The sequence below is a fragment of the Lissotriton helveticus genome, chromosome 6 (assembly GCF_964261635.1).
Source record: "Lissotriton helveticus chromosome 6, aLisHel1.1, whole genome shotgun sequence".
NCBI classification, from domain to species: Eukaryota; Metazoa; Chordata; class Amphibia; order Caudata; family Salamandridae; genus Lissotriton; species Lissotriton helveticus.
The window spans coordinates 1,287,183,900-1,287,200,517 of record NC_136067.1 but is presented as its reverse complement, the minus strand read 5'-3'; the positions used below and the strand labels follow the sequence as shown (position 1 = coordinate 1,287,200,517).

Genomic DNA, 16,618 nt, shown 5'->3' with positions numbered 1-16,618 from the left:
TCCCACCTCGGTTACCACCTGCTCCAGTGTGGAACCTGAACGTGGTCCTTACAAGATTTATGAGACCCCCTTTCGAACCTTTACACAAGTGTGAATTGCAATTCCTAACATGGAAAACTGGTTTCCTTGTTGCCATCACCTCTCTCAGAAGAGTTAGTGAAATACAAGCATTCACAATACAAGAACCATTTTTTCAAATACATCCTTACAAAGTGGTTCTCAGGCCTAATCCAAAATTCCTGCCAAAGGTTATCACTCCTTTTCACCTTAACCAATCAGTAGAGCTACCTGTGTTTTTCCAAAACCCAGACTCTGTTGCAGAAAGGGCTTTACACACCGTAGATGTTAGGAGAGCCCTGTTATGCTACACAGATAGGACTAAATCCTTCAGAAAGACAAAACAATTATTTGTATCTTTCTCTCCCCCACACAAAGGCAACCCCATCTCTAAGGGGGGAATTGCCAGGTGGATTGTAAAGTGTATACAAATATGCTATCAAAAAGCTAAACGTACACTAACAGTTCCTCCTAGAGCACACTCCACTCGCAAACTAGGAGCCTCTATGGCTTTCTTAGGAAATATACCACTAGAGGACATATGCAAGGGAGCAACATGGTCTACAATACACACCTTCACTAAACACTATTGGTTTGATGTGCAGGCCAAGCAGCAAGCTGCAGTAGGCCAAGCTGTCCTTAGAACACTATTTCAGAATACTGCAACGGATACAAGCGACTACCGCTAGGGGAGACACTGCTGCACAATCGTTTCAAAAGAGTACGATCTGCAGCTCATATGCCTCGATCGGAAAATGCTACTTACCAGTATGCATCTGTTCTTGGCATGTAGAGCTGCAGAATCGTACACGCCCTCCCAACACCCCTGGACTTGTATCCGTTTCCAGTACTCATCTTACTTAGATGCACACGCATGGACATCCTTTTTTTCTCTTTACTTCTACTAACTCCATTTCCCATCATGGCGAAAAACAATCTGAGGATGGAGTCGATGACCATGCGCAGTATTGTCCAAGGGAGGAGTCGCCTATCTCGTGACTACAAAGACTTCTTCCAAGAAGACAACCACCTGCAATCATCCGAGCCCAACACCAGGTGGCGATCTATTGCAAAAGTGTATGATTCTGCAGCTCTACATGCCAAGAACAGATGCATACTGGTAAGTAGCATTTTCCTTATATGAACACCTGTCTTTTTCCAAAGTGCATAAGATGCCTGTTTTTTTTTATTCAATAGTTTTTAGATTTCATCTAAACAAAGAGTCTGTAGATCAAAGCTAAGTAGGTATTCTGTGATGCTTATAGTGTCGTTGCTAGAAACCACCAACTTTCTGAAAGTTCATCTTGTTTGCTTTAAAGGAGGAACAGCTGCACGCAGTTTTGTCTGCAGCAGTCGGAACTTGTTCGTTGGGATTGCTTACTGGATCCATTAAACAGTGGACTTCTGAAGGTATGATTAGGCTTCATTTTTTTTCTTTACTTTTCAATTCACTTTTTCTTTTAAGTTACAGTTTATGGTTTTCCATCAGTGCTAAAGTCTGCCTTTTCTTATCAAATTAAGAGCAACCTAGGTCTGCCGCTAACCTTCGCTTTATCTTGGAATGGACATGGAACAAAGTGATCAGCACCAAAGAAGAACTTGATCAACTCTGTAAGTTCATTTTAAAGATTGAAATGCATTTTAGTTTTTTGGGATTTGGAACTTTCATGGATTTACATGCCGTTTTTATTTTTGTTCTTAACAACTTGAGAAAGCAAACAAAAATCTAAAACTATGACCCATTAAGTAGATCATGTCCCCTAGGTCTCTTGTTCAATCTGAGTTCAGGAGACCGAGCGTGTGACATTACACCTCAAATCTGGGGCTCACATCTTTAGCAGACCTAAGTGTTTGCTTTACATTGGTTGAGGGGGTGCATGGGGTAACCAAGAAGGGGGGGCCAGAATGTGAGCAAATGCAAAAGCCAAAGTAAAGGCAAGGGGGATCAAGTTGTGGTTAGGATGAGCTGGGGCCTTGTTGTCTCTAGCTTACGACTTCGAGAATCTAATGGTGTTAGGGATGCTGTGCATGGGATAGTCTTCTTGGTGGAGACCTATTTGTATGATACATGATGCAGGCTAGTAAAATCAGTATTTGTTTGATTAATGTTTGTGGCCTAAATGACAAATCTTAGAAGCAATGTGTAGCAGAGATACTCCGAAACCTGGGGCCAGATTTCTGTGAACAGGAGAACTCACAACCCCTTGGAAAAAAGGGACCTGTTGAAGGTTTTGGGGATACTCCCTTTTTGTACAACTAGGAGCCCTTCCACAAGGGAAGTGGCAGTACTGGCTTGAGAAACGCAAGCTAGTTGATAAATATGGTAGATGGGCAATTGTTGAATGTCAGGCTGCAGGGGACGGACTGATGATCTGTTCCATCTATGGATCTAATCTAGATGAAGCAGCCGTCCTGGAGGAATTGGTGGTGGAGCTGGCCATTTAGCCTACTTTGCTGATAGTGTGCAGTGATTTTATACCTACATCTGGATGTCTGCAGGAAGCAAGAGATTAACTATTGGGGAAGGAAACCTCAGGTGTTTAGAGCAATGAGATACCTTATGAGTAGCGAGTAGCATGGTATGGTGAACATATGGGATAGAATTAAAGCTCCAGACCCTGGGTACACTTATTTTTAGTGCCCGGTTGGATTATGTTGTGATATCTTCTGGGCTAGTGGGCAAGGCTTATAGTAGGAGACTCCCCAAAGTCTTCTCTAGCCACAGTCTCTTAATCTTCAAAATATCCAGTAGAGGGGTATCCAGGAGCCAGGGCAAGTGGGCTGTTGACAGGAAATTGCTTCTCAATACTCTGTATTCGTACACATGAGACCGTGGATAACTGATTTCCTAGAAATTAATAGATACAGTGCACCAAGAAGGATGGTCTGGGATGCATTAAAAGCTGGAGGTAAGAGAGGGACTATCCGCTTTGTTTCACACAACTGGATGCAGCAGGCTTAGGAGGTCAGCGTGGTGTATGAGCAACTAGTGAATCTGTAAATACAACACATGGATATGATCACCACAGGTCATGATGCCCCAGAAACTCAGCAGAAAAGAGCAGTGGTAAAAACCATGATCAATAATTATCACGCTAGGAAGTTGGCAGAAAAGTTTCAGGCATACAGAGCAGGGAGCCATGAGTATGGGGAGGCTGGTGGAAGATTATTGGCCCTTTGCACACAGCAGCGGGATGTGGCTAGGAGTAGCGAAAACATTGAAAAGCACTACGGCAGTCTAGTCACAATTTAAGTAATCAAAGACTATTGTAGGGAACTATATCAGGAGGATAGTATTCCTTCTTTGTCTCCGGTAGGAGGCTTAATTGATGTAGAAAAGAAAGATTCTCTAGATACTGATGAGGTTAAAGCTTTAGAAGCTGATATCACGTTGTAGGACGTCACTCTTGCTTTAAAACGTTGGCCTCCATTAAAGCTGCAGGTCCACCAGAAAATAGCGTTCGAGGCATATGAGCTGCAGATCACACACTATGCATAGATTGCCATCTGGTATTCGGCCCGGATGTTTGCAGTTTGTTATTGTCTTGGAAAAGTCTGGAAGTCATGAGATAGGTGACTCCTCCTTTGGACAATAGTGCGCATGGGCATCGACTCCATCTTCAGATTGTTTTTTTCCGCCATCGGGCTCGGATGTCTTCCATGTGTTCCAGTTCGGTATCGTTACCGATTTAACTTTCGACGCGCAATTATTACCCAATTCTTCGGTATTGTCTCGATTGCGTTTCCTTTTTGACTGTCATCTCTACAAACTTCTATTTCGGTTCCGGTCGTCGAAGCTGGCCTTCGGGCCTAGCTGCGCCATCAGGCCCTTGTGGCTCATGGAAAGGACTCCCTTCAAAAAATGTTCTCAGTGTGGATCTGAGTTTACACACGCTGATCTACATGAGGTGTGTAACCTCTGTCTTTCACCTGAACACAAGGCCAACGACAGTCCGGCTTGTGCCTCTTTCCGCCCCAAGAAAACCATCAGATGTCGTCGAGCGCGAAGAAGTATGGCTCGATCATCGACATCGATACCGGACGACGTCTTCCAGGAAGGCATCGATGTACCGGAGCAGGAGCAGATGGAAAAAGGCACCTTCAGCACTGAGCACTCCAACGTCGAAGACATCACCCCGGGGCAAGGGGTCGTAAGTACTGACGTCGACGCTCCCCCCCCCCCCCCCCCCCACCTACCCATCCAAAGGCTTTGGTAACACCTTCCCCTTCGGGCCTAGGTGCACACCATTCTAAAACTTTACACGCCCCGCCTTCGAGGTCACCAAAGAAGTCTACAATTAAGCCTTCAGGCCACTCGGGACCAAGTCAGCCTACTGTCGGTGCCAAAACTCCATCCTCGGCACCGACCAAAGAGTACCCGAAAGACAAACCATTGTCTTCTTCTGCGCCGAAACCCGGTTCTACACCGGCGCATTCAGCACAGAAACCTAAAGATACTCGGGCTTCAGGTCCGAAAAAATCCCCTGAACCAAAGATACCACCGGTTCCGAAACACACAACGGAACCGGAAAAAAAAACAGTTCCAAAAACACCCAGCACCTCCGATCCGAAAAAATCATCAAAGCCAACCAAGCAACTGGTTCCAAAAACTCCAACCAAACCTTTGGAACTCACAAAACCTCTTCAGGTCAAAACAAAGGAGCATAAAATTACTCCAAAGACTGTGCCACATAAGCATTCGGACCCGAAAAAATTGGAGGAACAGCTTTTTGAACCTGATCCTACACAAAAAATCTGGAAATAGACCCACAAACAGGTCATTTTAGAAATAGTTCTTCCAACAAAAGGAAAATGGGCAAACCTACACCATCTCCGCCCTCCCTTAAAGAAAAGAGACCTTGCCACCTCTCCTTTAAGGACCCCTTCTCCACAATACATTTCCCCTATTCCATCTTCAATACCAATACAATCTCCTCCACCTCTAGATCATGATGATAGCGCTGGTAACGAAGGAGATAATGAACCTCAAAAGAGCCTATTTATTTCATCCCAAATAATCCATGGGAAAATTATGGCACACCAGATGTTCCTGATGTACCACAGGAGGATGTCTATCCATCTAGACCATCCCCTCCAGAGGACACTATAGGTTTCACTCACCTAATATATAGTGCTGATTAATACCATGGGGTAAACTTACATACAGACCCCATAGAAGAAGACTTCCTCATGGACACTTTTACAACATCCCAGAGGTCCACCTCTATTCTACCAATGTTAAAAGGGGTAATTAAACACACTCCTGAAGTCTTTAAAGACCCAGTTAGAGCTAGAGTCATTAACCCTAGAATAGAAAAGAAGTACAAGGCTGTCCCAACTGACCCTCCATACACTAAGGGACAGTTTCCATTAGATTACTTAGTTTTTCCAACACCAGAAAAAGGGCCAACTCTCAAACATCAGGCAATGCTCCACCACCTGACAAAGAGTAAAAACTATTGGACGCATCTGCCAAAAGATCAGCGTCACAAGCAGCCAACAATGAAGCTATACATAGGATTTCAGCACTCTTAAAATAAAGAAATATATATATATATATATTCCAGCTCCGAAGTACCTCAGCTGCACACAAGGAGCCTTGAATGGCTTCAGCACAACAATATCCTTTAACTGTTCAAACTGCCCTGGATGCCTGACTCGTTTCGAAGTGTCCCCACTTCTCTTCAGAGGCTTTGGCAGTTATGAAGGAGCGCTTGAGGCACCACACCCCTTCTTGCTTAGATGCACGCCCTGGATGGGACTTGTAGTGCCTCACGTCGCGCTAATGTTCAGTTGGTAACTTTTCAAGGTGTCAGGCAAAGGAGCGTGTATATATGTGTTTGACAAAGCCCGATGGCGAAACGCGTCTTGTTGCTGTGAGTGTTCAGACATTAAAATCTTGGTTGGAACTACCCCTGCGTGTGCTGCATTCTTTTGGATTTAATATCCTGTGAAATTGGAGCTCGATATATATATATATATATATATATATATTGTGTACATCTTAACAGTATTGCTTTTAAAAATTCTTTTATATACAAAAAAATTGGATACCGGGTTGCGGTGGTTGTGCAGTCAGGGGACCCAAGGAGCCATGATATTCCTGCAGGCAACACGGGACATTGGGAGAGAGCTACTGGAGGAAACCTGCAGTCCCCACAGCGTTGTTTCCGTCCTATCCTGGCAAACCATTGCATGCTGGGAGTTGCAGTCCCTTTAACCATCGGGAAATGGAAGCAGGTGACATCAATCATCGCTTTGAGGGCGGAGACTATTATAACTAGCTTTGTTGGGGCAGGACATTTTGGCAGCATACTCCCCTTCTGTTTTATTCTGGGCGCTGAAGAGGCTACACAGCCGAAATGCATACGCCCATTTGCCAATAAGGAATAAAGAGACTCCATTGTGTTCCCCTTTCATGGCCTCTGCCTTTCTTTGTGGAGGGTGTTTTGGATACAGTTTGCACTGCTGGCCAGCGGCGTGCTACAGGGGCCCCTGCACTCAAGTTGGCCTGGTTTTTCCTTTTAACCTCCCCCCCCCATTCAAGCCAGGTGCGCCTCCCACAGGGTCCATAAGTTTCCTTTTGCCCATGTATACTAGTAGATGGAACAAGCCCCGTGAAACAAGCCCCACCCCTTGGCAAGTACTACTATATTCTGTTTAAAGCAAAGTCAGTAGGAGAGTTCCAAAAACGCAATTAATTACAATGGCCCCCGGATGCCGGTTAAAAATACCATTGCCGCGCTGGAGGTTGGCTGAATCCTATGTTCGAGGTACAAACGTCAGAGGAATGGCCCAGCCCAGCCTCTTCTGGGCTATGACGGGCAAGTACGGACCTGCCCTTGGCCCGCGCGCGTCCCGTGCCGCGGGAAGGCAGCGCCGCTTTTAGGCAGCTAGTGACTCCTCCCCCAGCAGGTGAAGTCAATGACAGTCAGTGCGGGGCTCCCTGGGACATGGAGTCCCACCAGAGAGAGCGCGAGTATGCAAAAGCGCTGGGAGTCTGCAGGGAGATGCAGTTAGGCAGCGGGAGATCCTGGGAAACCGGTATTTGCAGGCACGATGTCCCCCAGCAATCAGCTCCTTCGGGACTAGTGGTTACGAATGAAAAGTAGATGTTTTATAGAATATGTATATGGAATATCTTTCTGTTTACGTAGCTTATTAAAGTGGTGGAGTCAGGGGGATGCCCCCATAGAAACATTTTTCACTGGTATATTGTACGGATGAGTATTTAATATTTCAATTCGTAGTCATAGTGGGGTGGGACAGGGTTAATAAACGGCCGCCCCGCTTCATCTTTCACACCAGACCACTTACATTTTTTATCGTATTTCCAGATTAGTGCCCACATAGGTACATGCGAAAATGCGCTAGTCCTTCCATCTTAAACTTTTTGCATTACTACCGAAAAAAACACAGAGACAACAGAGGAATTTCTATTTGCGAGAGCTGACTCTGCTCTGATGCTCCACGACGTGCTGCCACTCTGCACCACACATTAACTGTGGCCACTGCAAGGTGTCGGCAACAAAAGGCAGAACCACTCCTCCTATAAACGTAGCACGTCTGTGCTGCTTCTGCAACCATGGCCTGGGCTTTAATCAACATGCAAGCATTCCCATAATGTACGAAGTCACCTTTATTTAGTTTCAGCTACAGCCCCCTCCCCTCCCCTCCACTCCCCCGCAGTAACAGATTTGCTTTCGGCGTGAGGCGATGTTTTGGGTTTTGTTGTTTTTCTAGCTTCCCCGCATTTGTCAGCCCGCATTGTTCTTCACGCCACACACTGCTGCACGCCACACACTGCTGCACGCCACACACTGCTGCACGCCACACACTGCTGCACGCCACACACTGCTGCACGCCACACACTGCTGCACGCCACACACTGCTGCACGCCACACACTGCTGCACGCCACACACTGCCGCACGCCACACACTGCCGCACGCCACACACTGCCGCACGCCACACACTGCCGCACGCCACACACTGCCGCACGCCACACACTGCCGCACGCCACACACTGCCGCACGCCACACACTGCCGCACGCCACACACTGCCGCACGCCACACTCTGCCGCACGCCACACTCTGCCGCACGCCACACTCTGCCGCACGCCACACTCTGCCGCACGCCACACTCTGCCGCACGCCACACTCTGCCGCACGCCACACTCTGCCGCACGCCACACTCTGCCGCACGCCACACTCTGCCGCACGCCACACTCTGCCGCACGCCACACTCTGCCGCACGCCACACTCTGCAGCACGCCACACTCTGCCGCACGCCACACTCTGCCGCACGCCACACTCTGCCGCACGCCACACTCTGCCGGACGCCTCACTCTGCCGGACGCCTCACTCTGCCGGAGGCCTCACTCTGCCGGAGGCCTCACTCTGCCGGAGGCCTCACTCTGCCGGAGGCCTCACTCTGCCGGAGGCCTCACTCTGCCGGAGGCCTCACTCTGCCGGAGGCCTCACTCTGCCGGAGGCCTCACTCTGCCGGAGGCCTCACTCTGCCGGAGGCCTCACTCTGCCGGAGGCCTCACTCTGCCGGACGCCGCCACCACAACCACATCACTCGGGGACGCCCAACCACCACAACCACATCACTCGGGGACGCCCAACCACCACAACCACATCACTCGGGGACGCCCAACCACCACAACCACATCACTCGGGGACGCCCAACCACCACAACCACATCACTCGGGGACGCCCAACCACCACAACCACATCACTCGGGGACGCCCAACCACCACAACCACATCACTCGGGGACGCCCAACCACCACAACCACATCACTCGGGGACGCCCAACCACCACAACCACAACCACATCACTCGGGGACGCCCAACCACCACAACCACAACCACATCACTCGGGGACGCCCAACCACCACCACCACAACCACATCACTCGGGGACGCCCAACCACCACCACCACAACCACATCACTCGGGGACGCCCAACCACCACCACCACAACCACATCACTCGGGGACGCCCAACCACCACCACCACAACCACATCACTCGGGACGCCCAACCACCACATCACTCGGGGACACCCAACCACCACATCACTCGGGGACACCACCACCACAACCACATCACTCGGGGGCCCAACCACCACATCACTCGGGGACACCAACCACCACAACCACATCACTCGGGGACACCAACCACCACATCACTCGGGGACACCAACCACCACATCACTCGGCCCAACCACATCACTCGGCCCAACCACAACAGCACTGTCCTTGCTTGCTACCAATAAGCATTGCCATAGTCAATAGGACTCGCATTAGGAAAGTGTAAGCTATTGGCTTTGTGAATAACATTGCTATTAATTTATATATTTTCAAAGCCAACACATATTAAAAAATTATTGTCATTTACAAAACCAATAGCTCACACTTTCCTAATGCGAGACCTATTGCATTGCAAATGCTTGTTTCTCATAGTTATCAGTCTCTTTAACTGGCTCAGTCTCCCATGCCCCAACCATCCTGAACCTGGCAACAACCCCCAGCAATTTTTCGGTTCTGATTTTTATATTCATAAAAAAAACAGAATCTTCATTAAGTAATATTTACCTTAGTACATTATCAAATACAGAACATTAACAATACCCACCCACATATGCCTTTCGGTACAGCTAAAACACCTGCAAACCTGCTAGTATTTAACAATCTGAAAGAAACAGGTTAGTATTAGATTCCTTACCTTAGAATATCCCCAGGCGTCAGTCTGGATCCGGAAACTTTTGCGTAGCAGTACCCCTGCGCGTCGGTAGGCGTCGTCTGCAGGCGTCCCCTGCGGCTCCGCGTCCGTCGTCGGCGTCGTGCGCCGTGATGACGTCGCTGGAGTATATAGACGCCGCCTCCGCGCGCTGACGTCAGTTCTTCTTTTTTCCGCGCCAGTTAGCGCAGATCCGAAGAGCAGTACTCCGGTCTTTTGACCAAAGTTTTTTGACTTACTATCTACTCCTAAGGTGCCGGTAGGATGCAGGGTTTAAGAATTGTGACGGGTGTGACCACACGATGTCGGTCACGGACCACCACCGACTCTGCCTCCGGTGCCTGGGCCCGGACCACGACGTGGACTCCTGCGTCTATTGCCGGGCCTTGACGAGTAAGGCTAGACGGGATCGGTCCCGCAAGCTGCTCGAGCTCCGGGTGTCGGCCCCGCGTCAAGAGCGGTCCTGGTCCGGCCGGAGGTCGAGGGAGCGGTCGCGAGAGCGGTCGCGGAGCCGCCACGAGCGCTCCGGAAGTAGTCACCATTCCTCTGGTTCCTCAGGTAAGAAACACAAGAAGTCGGGGCGTCGTCATCGTACCCCCGACTCCCCCCGACGCTCGCGCGATGCGGCCGGGGGTTCGGGTGGCCCCACCCCCGCGGATCCGCGTGGGTCACCGGCGCGGCCTGCTCCATACCCTACGGTCCCTGGGCAAGGCGCGTCGCGCGAGGAGATAGAGGAGTTCCTCATGGTCATGAGGGCACTGTCTCCTCCGACGGGGCCTACGGCGCCTGCGGGCCCGGTGGTCCCGTCCGGGGGCCCGAGCGGTTCGGGTGCTCCGGCCCCGACGCCGCCGGCGGCTCCGGCCCCTGCGCCGCTGGGCCCTTCAGGGTCGACGCCGGCTGGTCCACCGGCCTCTCCGGCGCCGATTCCATCGGGGCAACCCATGGTGCCGCCTCCGCGCGGCGCCGGGGCTCCGGCTCCGGCCGGCGTCGGGGCTCCGGCGCCAGCTCCGGGCGGCGCCACCCCCATTCCCTCTCCGTCTCCGGACGCGGAGTCGGACTGGCGTCGTCCGACGCCGAGTCTGACGCCGATGGGGCCTGTGTACCCCGAGGTGCCGGTCTACATTGTTGACTCCGAATATGGGGAGGATGTAGAATACGGAGAGGGTTGGGAGGGGTCTGAAGACCCTCTGTCACGCGAGTGTCAGTACGACGTGGACTGGACAGGTGATTTGGGTGACGCCAGTGGTCTGGACGACTCTCCTAACCCTGGTTTTGTCTCGCCTCCTACTGTGGCCTCGGAGGCTGGGGCTGCTTATTCAGTGGTGTTGATGAGGGCTGCCAAGGCCTTACACCTTGAGCTCCCCGTCGCGGTCGTGAGGCCTAACATCCTCACCGAGGTCTTCAAACCGCAGGCATGCCCGCAGGAGCCTCTGCTGCCGTTCAACGAAGCCTTGACAGACGTTCTTTTGGGCACGTGGTCCAGGCCCGCTTCAGGTTCGCCTGTTGATAGGAACGTGGCCAGACGCCACCGTCCGTGTCCGGACGACCCCAAGTTCCTGTCCACCCATCCCACCCCTGAGAGTCTGGTGATCCAGGCCTCGACTTCCCAGACCGCATTCCCGTCGGCCCCGCCCGACCGGGAATCTAAGAGGTACGACCAGTATGGGAAGAAGGTCTTCTCGTCCCTGAGTTTGGGACTGCGGTCTTGCAACACCGCATGCCTCTTGGGCCGCTACACCCACTCTCTGTGGGATACGGTCGCGGAGTTGCTGCCTGAATGCCCGCAGGAGGTGCGGGTGAAGCTCGGCAAGGCTATGATTGAAGGCCGAGATGCAGCAAGATACTCCATCAGGTGTGGTCTTGATACGACCGACTCGCTGGGCAGAGCGATGTCCACGACGGTGGCGATTCGTCGCCACGCCTGGCTGAGATCCGCCAATTTTTCGGCAGATGTCCAGAATACTTTGATGGACATGCCGTTCGATGGCAGTCGCCTGTTTGGCGACAAGGCGGACCACTCGCTGGAGCGCTTCAAGGACTCCAGGGTCACGGCCAAGTCCTTGGGTCTTTCGACCCAGCGCCAGCAAACGGGTTCGTTTCGCTCCTTTCGTGGCCAAGGAAGGGGCGGTCCCACACGTGCTGCCAGCCACGCACCGCAGAACACTTCTCAACGCGGTGGCGGCCGTGGATTCCGCCGTGGAGGCGGTCGGGGACAACGGCGAGGTCAGACCACACCTCCCCCCGCAGCATCAGCCTCCAAATCCTCCTAGTCCGTGCTTTCGGGCCCATGTGACGCCAGTGGGTCGCAGGGTTCGCCATCACCGCTCCCGCTGGCGCACTATCACATCGGACAGGTGGGTGCTGCAGCTCGTCCGAAGGGGCTACTCCCTCCCCTTCGAGACCACTCCTCCAGCCATGCCACCGCAGAACCACCGTGTGTCGGGGGACCACTTGACACTTTTGCAGGAGGAAGTTACGGCCCTCTTGGCCAAGGGGGCCATCGAGCGCGTTCCTGGGCCAGAAGTAGGGTGTGGTTGCTATTCCCACTACTTTCTGGTACCCAAGAAGGACAAGGGGGGCCTGCGTCCTATCTTGGATCTACGGAACGTCAACGGCTTCCTCCGGAAGGAGAAGTTCAAGATGTTGACTTTGGCTCAGGTCTTGGCTGCTCTAGACCCGCAAGACTGGATGGTGGCGTTGGACTTGCAGGATGCGTATTTTCACATCCCCGTCCTGCCGGCCCACCGGCGTTACCTACGGTTCACGGTAGGCCACGAGCACTTTCAGTTTATCGTGCTCCCATTCGGCCTTACCAGCGCCCCACGGGTGTTCACGAAAGTGATGGCGGTGGTCGCAGCTCATCTGCGCCGGTTAGGGGTTTCAGTCTTCCCCTACCTCGACGACTGGTTGTTGAAAGCGGGCTCGCCCCAGACAGTCGTCCACCACCTTCAGATGACGGCAGACCTCCTGCACGAGCTGGGGTTTTCCATCAATGTGCCGAAATCACACCTGTGTCCCTCTCAAAAGCTCCTTTTCATCGGAGCGGTTCTCGACTCGGCGCAGTTTCGGGTTTATCCTCCGGAACGGCGGGTCCGGGATATACAGGCTTTGATTCCCATCTTTCAGCCGTTATCCCGGGTTTCGGTCAGGTTGACGCTGCGGCTGCTGGGGCTGATGGCTTCCTGCATCCTTCTGGTGCATCACGCCCGGTGGCGGATGCGGGCTCTGCAGTGGGACCTGAAGTTTCAGTGGGCCCAGCATCAAGGCAACCTATCCGACCATGTCCTGATCTCGGAGGGCACTGCGAGACAGTTGCAGTGGTGGCTTACGGACCGCGATTGGGTCAGAGGCAGATCCCTCTCCCTTCACCAACCGGAGCACGTAGTTGTGACGGACGCGTCCCTCCAGGGCTGGGGAGGCCACTTGGGAGAGGCGGAGATCAGAGGCATCTGGTCTCCGGCGGAGTCCCGGCTCCACATCAACATGTTGGAGCTGCGGGCGATTCGCCTAGCACTGAAGGCATTCCTCCCCTTTGTCAACGGGAGTGTAGTGCAGGTGTTCACGGACAACACCACCGCCATGTGGTACTGCAACAAGCAGGGCGGAGTGGGGTGGTGGACCCTTTGCCAGGAGGCTCTGCGTCTCTGGCAATGGCTGGAACGTCAGGGCGTGACTCTGACGGTTCAACACCTGGCAGGTTCTCTGAACGCCAGGGCGGACGAACTCAGCCGTCGGTGCTCGGTGGATCACGAATGGTGTCTTTACTCGGACGTGGCGAAAGGCCTCTTTCGGCAATGGGGAGAGCCTTGGTTAGATCTATTCGCCACAGAAGAGAACGCGCAATGTCATCAGTTCTGCGCGTTGGAGTTTCCAAGACGGCACTCGCATGGCGACGCCTTTCGGCGCGAGTGGAGCTGCGGTCTGTTGTACGCCTTTCCGCCTATACCACTTCTGCCCAGAGTGCTGAAGAAGATCAGGCGCGACCGGGCCCAAGTTATCCTTGTGGCTCCGGACTGGGCTCGAAGGTACTGGTATCCCGAGCTACTCAGCATGTCAGTCGGTCCCTCGATCCGCCTGCCCCTTCGGGAGACCTTCTGTCGCAGCAGCAGGGGACGGTCCTCCACCCGAACCTGTCCAGTCTCCACCTCCATGCGTGGAGATTGAGCGGCGACAGTTGAGGCCATTTGACTTGCCTCCTGAAGTCTGTGATGTGATTCTGGCAGCCAGGCGTCCCTCCACAAATTCGGTATACGCCTGCCGGTGGAACAGATTTGTGGCATGGTGCACAGCAAAGGCTGTGGATCCTCTCTCTGCCCCTCTTTCCGAGGTTCTCCTCTTTCTTCTCTCTCTTGCCCAGCAGGGCTCTGCTCTGGGCACTATCAAGGGCTTCCTTTCTGTCCTTTCTGCCTTTCTAAGGCTGCCTGATCAACCTTCTTTGTTCAAGTCCCCTATTGTAACTAGATTCTTGAAGGGCATCACGCACATGTATCCACCTGTTCCGTTCGTGATGCCTCAGTGGGACTTGAACCTGGTTCTGACCTTCTTGATGTGCGCTCCCTTTGAGCCACTTCATTCCTGTCCTCTCCGTCTCCTGATTTTAAAGACGGCCTTCCTGGTTGCCATCACCTCTGCCAGGAGAGTGAGTGAGCTCCAGGCTCTTTCTGTCAAACCTCCTTTCCTGTCCATTCATCCAGACAAGGTGGTTCTGCGAACTAGACCTTCTTTCCTGCCCAAAGTAGTCTCTGCTTTTCACATCGGGCAGTCCATCACCCTCCCCTCCTTCTTCCCGCCTCCGCATCCTTCAAAGGATAAAGAGCGGCTCCATCGCCTGGACCCAAAACGTGCGCTTTCATTTTATATGGATCGCACACGCCAGTTCCGGGTGGATGACCAACTGTTTGTTGGCTACGTGGGTGCGAAGAAGGGACGGGCGGTACATAAACGGACCATCTCTCGGTGGGTCGTTCTGTGCATCAAAGCGTGCTACTCTTTGGCTCGGAAGGAGCCTCCTGTTGGGCTGAGAGCCCATTCCACTCGGGCCACGGCGGCTACTACTGCCCTGGGCCGGGGAGTCCCTTTGCAGGACATTTGCCAGGCGGCTACGTGGGCCTCGCTGCACACCTTTGCGAGGCACTACTGCCTGGACAGTCAAGTCCGCAGGGATGGCTTCTTTGGCCGTTCGGTCCTCCAGGACTTTCTGGTGTAGGATTGTATTGGTTCGCAGACCCACCACTGGGGTTGGTATTGCTGGGGTATCTATTCTAAGGTAAGGAATCTAATACTAACCTGTTTCTTTCAGATGAACAAGTTACTTACCTTCGGTAACGATATATCTGTAAGAAACAGTAGTTAGTATTAGATTCCTTACCGCCCCGCCCATCCTCCCCGTTCTGCAAACTGATACCTAGGGTTAAGGACATCCCTTTCAGGGCCCTAGTTTCAAATGGCACCAGTGTTGGTTTTCACATGGCTCTGCGTGTTCTGGCGCGGAAAAGCTGTGTACAAAGAACTGACGTCAGCGCGCGGAGGCGGTGTCTATATACTCCAGCGACGTCATCACGACGCCGACGACGGACGCGGAGCCGCAGGGGACGCCTGCAGACGACGCCTACCGACGCGCAGGGGTACTGCTACGCAAAAGTTTCCGGATCCAGACTGACGCCTGGGGATATTCTAAGGTAAGGAATCTAATACTAACTACTGTTTCTTACAGATATATCGTTACCGAAGGTAAGTAACTTGTTCGATTAGACTATTCTAATAGTCCCCTGAAATTCCTCTGCCCCTCTTGACTAGGCCTCATATTTTGCCAGCAGAACTCTGTAATTTTCTGGCATACTGCCACCTAGTTATATTCCCAACAAGCTGACTGGCTGGCCCTCTGCCAAACCATAGACCAAAGTGAAATCACAAGTTACCCCTAGAATCTTATCTATCATACCATCATTTTAACATTCATCACCTCAGCAACATGCATACCCTGGTGCATACAGCCTCAAGGGTCTAAATACCCCATGAGACCAAAACCCCCTCTAAACTTGAAAAGGTCAGATGTAAAAACCCTACTGAAATCAAGGTATAGCGCATACAAAAGATACTTCTTTTATTAAAATCACAAGATAACAAGCATTGAAAATGCAATAGGTCTCGCAATAGAAGAGTTTGACATTTTTCGTTTTGCATATAGATGAGTGGCGTTGCGTGGATGAGTGGCGTTGCGTGGATGAGTGGCGTTGCGTGGGTGAGTGGCGTTGCGTGGGTGAGTGGCGTTGCGTGGGTGAGTGGCGTTGCGTGGCTGAGCGGCGTTGCGTGGCTGAGCGGCGTTGCGTGGCTGAGCGGCGTTGCGTGGCTGAGCGGCGTTGCGTGGCTGAGCGGCGTTGCGTGGCTGAGCGGCGTTGCGTGGCTGAGTGGCGTTGCGTGGCTGAGTGGCGTTGCGTGGGTGAGTGGCGTTGCGTGGGTGAGTGGCGTTGCGTGGGTGAGTGGCGTTGCGTGGGTGAGTGGCGTTGCGTGGGTGAGTGGCGTTGCGTGGGTGTGTGGCGTTGCGTGTGTGTGTGGCGTTGCGTGCGTGTGTGGCGTTGCGTGCGTGTGTGGCGTTGCGTGCGTGTGTGGCGTTGCGTGGGTGAGTGGCGTTGCGTGGGTGAGTGGCGTTGCGTGGGTGAGTGGCGTTGCGTGGGTGAGTGGCGTTGCGTGTGTGAGTGGCGTTGCGTGTGTGAGTGGCGTTGCGTGTGTGAGTGGCGTTGCGTGTGTGAGTGGCGTTGCGTGTGTGAGTGGCGTTGCGTGTGTGAGTGGCGTTGCGTGTGTGTGTGGCGTTGCGTG

The 16,618-nt window shown here is 52.6% G+C and overlaps 1 protein-coding gene across 2 annotated transcripts in view; it reads left to right on the top strand.

Moving 5' to 3' along the window:
• AHCTF1 (AT-hook containing transcription factor 1) overlaps window positions 1-16,618 on the top strand; it is a 1,132,528-nt gene that overhangs the window by 257,135 nt on the left and 858,775 nt on the right. For both annotated transcript variants that reach the window (XM_078649035.1, XM_078649034.1), the window contains exons 13-14: window positions 1,377-1,467; window positions 1,579-1,668. In XM_078649035.1, the coding sequence (XP_078505161.1) occupies window positions 1,377-1,467; window positions 1,579-1,668 (181 nt within the window). The remainder of the gene's footprint in view (window positions 1-1,376; window positions 1,468-1,578; window positions 1,669-16,618) is intronic.